At 33.9% G+C, this 6,591-nt stretch overlaps 1 protein-coding gene across 1 annotated transcript; it reads right to left on the bottom strand.

Annotated features, from left to right (window-relative positions):
- Positions 1-912: 912 nt before the first annotated feature.
- Positions 913-3,234, bottom strand: LOC145075397 (uncharacterized). The gene has a single exon (XM_079021657.1). The coding sequence runs from the start codon at positions 3,232-3,234 to the stop codon at positions 913-915; it is 2,322 nt and encodes a 773-aa protein (XP_078877783.1).
- Between the last annotated feature and the right edge of the window lie 3,357 nt (positions 3,235-6,591).

Here is a 6,591-nt window from a genome sequence, read left to right as displayed (position 1 = left end):
CTCAAAATTATATTATCCTTTTAAGTATAACCGGATGTGACAAAAAACAAGTTAAATGGTCAAATGTGGACAAAAAAAAATCTCAGTTACTAAATGCGTAGAAAATGAAAAATAAATTACCCTATTAAGTCATTATCCGGTTTTATAATTATACCAAAATTTTAACTCAAACCAACATCAAAAAATAAATATATATATATACACTTGAATATTAGGCCAATATAGATGTTTTATTACTAAAAAATAGACTCAGATGATTGTCCCAATTAAACATTTATCTAACATTTTACAATATTTTTTTCTATTTGTTAAAATCATATAATGGTAGGTGTCAGCTTTTGCAACATGTGATGAAAGACTTGTTTTATATTCATGTTTTTCACGAGCCTGCTATTTTTTGTCCGTTCTTTATGACCCAATGTTTGATGTTTTCCCATTTATTGAGCTTCTCTAGGAAGTCTAATGCGCATAAAAGATTCGCATCTTATCTTTTTCTAATGTAAAAGTATAATTTAGTGCTATGTCATACCTAATTTTCGTATATAACAGTAGTCATGCACATTATCATGTATACAGGTGGCCCGTAAGGACTAAAGGGGTGTTTGGGATTCGTTACTTGAAACAACTTATGTTTTTTTATTAGAATTGCTTATATGCTTATATGCTTTATTAAAATGGAGTTTAGAAAGAATAAAAAAAAATGGATTAAATCATTAATGCACAGTACAAAGTACAAACACACAATAAGTTGATAATTTGTTTTTTGGTATTTGGTAAATTCTATTCCAAAAAAAAAAAAAAAAACAAGGGTAAAAGAGTAAATTGGTAAATTAAAGAAAAAAGGGAAAACTACACCCTGGTTAGGACAAAACTTCATGAACTTCCTGGCTACTTGAAGAACATAAATGATTTCTAAGGGAAGGGAGGCGTAAAATAAGCACACCACTTTTCAATATATGCCAATTCATCTAGATTCAAGCTTGGAAGTTGGCGATCTTTAAGGGTGTTGATTATTTGCATAGTCTCACCAAGAAGTTGAGCTGCAACATGGACACTCGTCTCCCTTTTCTCAATGGTACTTGCATGGCATTTCACAGCTATGACTTGGGGTAAGTTGATGAGACACGCAGCCAATATGTCAGCAATCATTGATAATAATTGTGCAAATAGTTCCTCTTGGGTAACGAGGTCAACGTCATCATTGTAGGAAAGCATGGTTGTTTCAATGATACGATACATTGAATTGGCAGAAATAAACCTGCATATAGACTTATCATTATTATTGCGGCTTCCAATATCAATTGTTTCCAAGTCAGTGACAATGTTCTTGGCTGTGTCTCTCAACCATCGAAGAATCTGACCTACTGTATTTGCTTGAGGTTCAGGTTTTGTTAGCTTGTTTCCTAACCATTTGTGGTAGACTTCAACTTCTAGCCATAAAGTTTTAGCTGCTTTTTGAATGGTTACATGGTCATTAATAGTGTTAAGGGTTTCTTCCACAAGTGTGACATACACGAGACCTTCACTCACACTGCTCAACAAGCAATCAACAATGTTGTTTTGGATGTTTGGGAGAGAAATGGCGATGGTTGTCAAAGATACCAATGTTAAGCTCCAGGAAGTGAGATATTCTTTTGATAGTAGAGGTGGAACAAGATGGCTGTCAAACTTTTCAACCCCTTCAAAACCTCTAGATTCCTTTAAAAGGTTCATAAGATTGTTGGGTTGTTGTTTTTCAGCTTTTTGGATCAATCGGTTCACAGATTTTAAAATGCCTTTCAATGTTCTCTCAGGAAACTCCATGTCGTCTTGAAGTTGCAAAACACACCGGCTGAGATCTTTATCTTTATCTAGTTGCTCGGGATTTTTTACCAACACAATACTTGGGGCGCTAAAAAACATGGCTTTTAACCACTTCCAACAACGGAAACAAGACAACACACATATCACAAAGAGAAGTGGAATCACTGCTATCATTTTGCATGTTACCAAAACTGTCTTTTGAAATCCTATACAGACGTTGAGAATCAGGATTTTCACATTCTCAATGACAATCTTGCATTTGCGGCTGCCCCATGGGAATGGTATGCTACTTTGTTTCCAGTCAGATAACTTCTCAGTCCAGTAGGTCTCTACTGTAGAGACCTTGATATGGTTCCAAATCCATTTTACAGAGAGCTTAAAGCTTAAAACCGCAAAGCATCTACAAAGTGGAGCAATCGTACCAAGTATGGTTCCCATAAAATGTATTACAAGAATAACTAACATTGACCACTTATAATCCGACTGAAAGTCCTTTAAAGATCCAGTAACTGAAATCATAATAAGAATGTGTAGGACAGTAGTAAATGCACATATTACCCCAGAAGCAGAGGTTGTAGCAGAGCAAACCGTCATGAATTGGGGACTTCCGGTTCCTGCCATGACCCAGTAATTGCTCACATGCTGTGTTACTTTCTCAACAGTTAGTAATCTTCCTGGTTGTTGCAGCAGCTCTTGATCCTTTAAAATTGTTTCATGAGCCGATTGGTATTTCGATTCTAAAATCTGTTTGGACTTGAGAATTGCGAGAGAGGAACATGCATATATTATCAGCAACATGAGCAACACACTCACATAAATGGCTGGTATGAAGCGGTGAGCTGTTAAATATACCCCTGCGGGAAAAATTCCTGAAAGAACCTGACCAAAGGCTTCAGCAGCCTCATCTCCATGAAAGGAGAGGAGTCCTGTGGTTATTTGAATGCAAACATTCACAACGAAGGTGATTACGAGAATACCTACAGCGATGATGTTTGAGACGAGTTCTTTTTTGTCCATGGTTGCTAGAGAAGGTAATAAATTGGCCATAATGGTGCACATAAAGCCCATGCTTCCAAGCTTTGCAGCCTGGTCAACGTAGCCTGGCATTTGATTATTTAGATCCACGGGTAGCTTCATTGCAACAGCTATGACAGTTAGAGAAGCAGCATTCATAGTGAAACATTTACATGGAAACCATAGTTGTCTGTTCTTCAAACCATGTAATAAATCAGCCACCATTGCAAGGATGCAAAACAGAGATGCTAAGGCGATATAGACCCCAATCCATGGCATAGGTTCACTGAACCTGTTTTGCTGATATGACTGGAATGCTAAGAGACCCAAGGAAGATAGGTATGCTTCTGTAATGTTTTTGCAAGACCCCACTTGTTGCATAAATTGGTGATATTCGTACACTAATTTTGGATCCATAATTATGTTCCACCAAACGTCAAAGGGGTGTGGTGTAATTAAAGAGATGCAATAAAAAGACTTGAAACTAAACAGGGGTGGACCTGGAAATTTTCCAAATGGCGGTAGCCTTTGCAGGGGCGATCCGGCGGAGCACGATGGTGCCACGGTCCTGTAATTCTTTCCGTTTTTTCGTTTTTTTCTTTTTGCTGATCTGCCTGTCGCTCTCTTTCCCGTGTCTTGTTTTTAGTTCTCATTTTCAGTCTTTTGAAACAACACCAACCAACCAACCCTTCGACCCTTTTTCGTTGTTTTTCAAAAAACCTTTAAGAATTGAGAACGAGTATTATGTGGGGCAGCCTTTGAAATTCTTTTGAAAAGGGTTGCCGTGCCGACAACTAGGTCGGTGTGGAGCCGCCCCTGGGTTGTGATGTGGGGCAGCCTTTGAAATTCTTTTAACAACAAGAAGTTACGTCAAAATATAAAATGTAAAAATAATTTCAGATTATTGATCATAATTGATCTTGTGACTATGATTAATTGAGTAATTATATAGTAAAAAAAAAAGGAAAAACGTAGTAATACTAGTAGATTAAGGTTAACCGATTCCTGTTATTATAATCCAAATTAATTAATAGGTGAATTAAGAAAAAGAAAACCCACGATCTAAAGAATATATGTGTAGTTGATTACTAACAATTGTTGAAATACGACTTCTTTTCACATCTCATTTTCTCCATAGTCCATACCATCTTATCTACCATACTTCCGCTACATCCAAGTTTCCAAGTGATCACAAAATTAACACTTTTCGATACTGTATGTTTTCCGGTTATTTGATTACCCAATAAGAATTAATAATGATTGTATCAAATTGATGGGTTGTTTTTTCTTTCACAAAATTCACCAACTAAAGGTACTCACCATGTTAGGTAGTTTACATTTCTCTGTATGATAAACATATATTGGTTTAATTATCCATATTAATTTTAATATTATTTCGTAAACAATTAGTTTCTAAATATAATATGATTTACAGTTTTATTTTTATTTTCAGTCATGAAGTTATCTTTTTGAATTTATGATCTACCTTTATAGAGGGTTTTTAAGTCGTAATTATTAATCTTCTCTAACAAAATAAAGGTTTTTTTTGTCACTTGTCACACTCTCATTCATTTTGCCACATGTCATTTTGTGGTTATTTTGAATTAATTTTTATTCCATATGTAATTTTGTGGTTTTCCTATTTTATTAAATTCCATATGATATTTAAATTTAATAATAAATGCATATTAATTTCATTAAGTGACTTTCCTTGTAATTTCAAAATTTTAAAATAAAATCTCATTAATTTGCTTTGATTATTTTATCTAAATGATTTGTTTAAATTTAAAAGAGAAAAAACACTTTAATTTTAGTAATTCAATATGTTTCTTATTTTTCTTATAAATTCAAATTTCTCAAATATTTATACATATTTAATTGTTTTAAATACACTCATGTAATACATAGGGCTCACACCTAGTTTTCATAATAAAACTCCACTCAGAATTTTGGTGGAGAACAATGGGAAAACGTTGAACCACATCATCCCAAGATTAGAATTTCAAGAATATGACAATTATATGAGATTTAAAGAGTATGACAATTATATGCTAGATTCTTGGATAGTTATGATTATTTCCCCGCACATTCTAACATATTAAATGGTACATTCTTGGATAATGACTCATAGTTGATGTTAGACACAGGGCGGCCTTAGAGCACGGGCAAGCTGGACGATCGCCCCGGGCCTCACAAAAATCGGGGGCCCCTACGAGTTACGGCTACTAGTATATATATATATATATATATATATATATATATATATATATATATATATATATATATATATATATATATAGTTTTGGATAATATAAATTATAATCGGAAGAAATTATACAAAGTCATTGGCAGTTGAGATGGTTATGTGCATATATTTGTATAGTGGAGGCCCTATGTTTGATTCCTGGCGTTTTGTCTTGTTTTTTTACTTCACTTATTTATTATTTTTTTTTTCTTTTTGGTGTGCCTTCACTAATGACACTTCGTTTTTCAAGAAGCCATCATAAATGTCTAATGAAGTCCCCTCGTTATACATGACTTCACAACAGTTTCAAGAAGCGAATTCATCATGACATCTTACTTGTTTCATAAATATGTAAAAAAAAACATCGAAAACCTGCCATCTTGTTTCTCCATTCTTTTGTTTCTTTTTGTGCAGTTTTTTAGTACATACATATCCATTATTGCTTAATCCGAGTTTTAGTTTTTTATTGATAAATTAATCTACAAATACTTAATTCTGATTTAGATTGGTTTCTGATTCCTACTTACCTGCATAGATGGTCTTCGGTTATTCTTACAAATCTTGTTCAGTTTATGAAAGTCCTTAGGAATTGTTTTGGCTTATGACTCAAATTCATTGGTGTTGCTGCAACATTTTAATGCCTCATACAAAGCTCCTTCCTATAAACCAGTAAATCATATTTTGGTGGTTTTTTATTTTTGTTTTGGGTCTGGACCATTTTGGCCTTGGGGATTATTTTGTCATGTTGTGTGTTACCTGGAGCTATTGTGTATAGAGTTAAAACAATCGTGGATCTCTAATTGCATTTACAATGTTAATTCAAAAAGGTTGATGTATTTTACCTACCGGTTACCATTTTACCCCTGATTCTATTTAGAGGCGTTCTAGGCCTAATATGCTGTTGTTGATGTGCTGAAAATGTTAAGTTACCTACAAAAAATTCATTTCGTAATGTTCATGTTGCTGGCCTAATTCTTTTTGGTTGGTGTCTTTACCATTTTGCCCTTGGGGGTAGTTTTTTTATAATACTCTTTGGTGTTATAAGAGTTGGTTCACTTGACTGAATGGTTTTTTGAACTTAAGATATGTAATGCCTTTCAACTAAATCGGAAAAAAAATAGCTAAAATTTGTTGTAATTAACTCACTTATCGTTTGTGTTTTTTTAAATGTTTGTTCTTGATGTGTTTACAAGAATCATTTTATTTAAGTCCAACATCTTTATATACAAATATTTTTAATTTTCTGTTTTTTGTATTAATTTTTTTAGTTAATATTTTTTTGAGATACCTTTTTTTCCATATCTTTTATATTTAAAGGGCCTTATTTTTTATTTTGCCCGGGCTTCATATTGGCTTGGACCGGCCCTGGTTAGACATATTCTATCGGGCTTCGGGAGCTCGATGCTTTCACTGGGAACGTTAATCACAATATGGATTCTAGAAGTAGTAGTAGACGTATTCTCCCTCTGTATAATTGTCTCCTAGGTGCGATGAAGGTTCTGTTGTTAAATGGTGAACGTGGGCAATTT

This window comes from Lactuca serriola, chromosome 9 (genome assembly GCF_051521515.1).
Source record: "Lactuca serriola cultivar US96UC23 chromosome 9, Lser_US96UC23_V15, whole genome shotgun sequence".
NCBI lineage: Eukaryota > Viridiplantae > Streptophyta > Magnoliopsida > Asterales > Asteraceae > Lactuca > Lactuca serriola.
Note: the sequence above shows the minus strand (reverse complement) of the source record. Positions and strands in the feature narration are given on the sequence as shown.

Coding starts and splice junctions, on each gene's coding strand:
- LOC145075397 (XM_079021657.1), bottom strand. CDS start 3,234: ATGGATCCAAAATTAGTGTACGAATATCACCAATTTATGCAACAAGTG.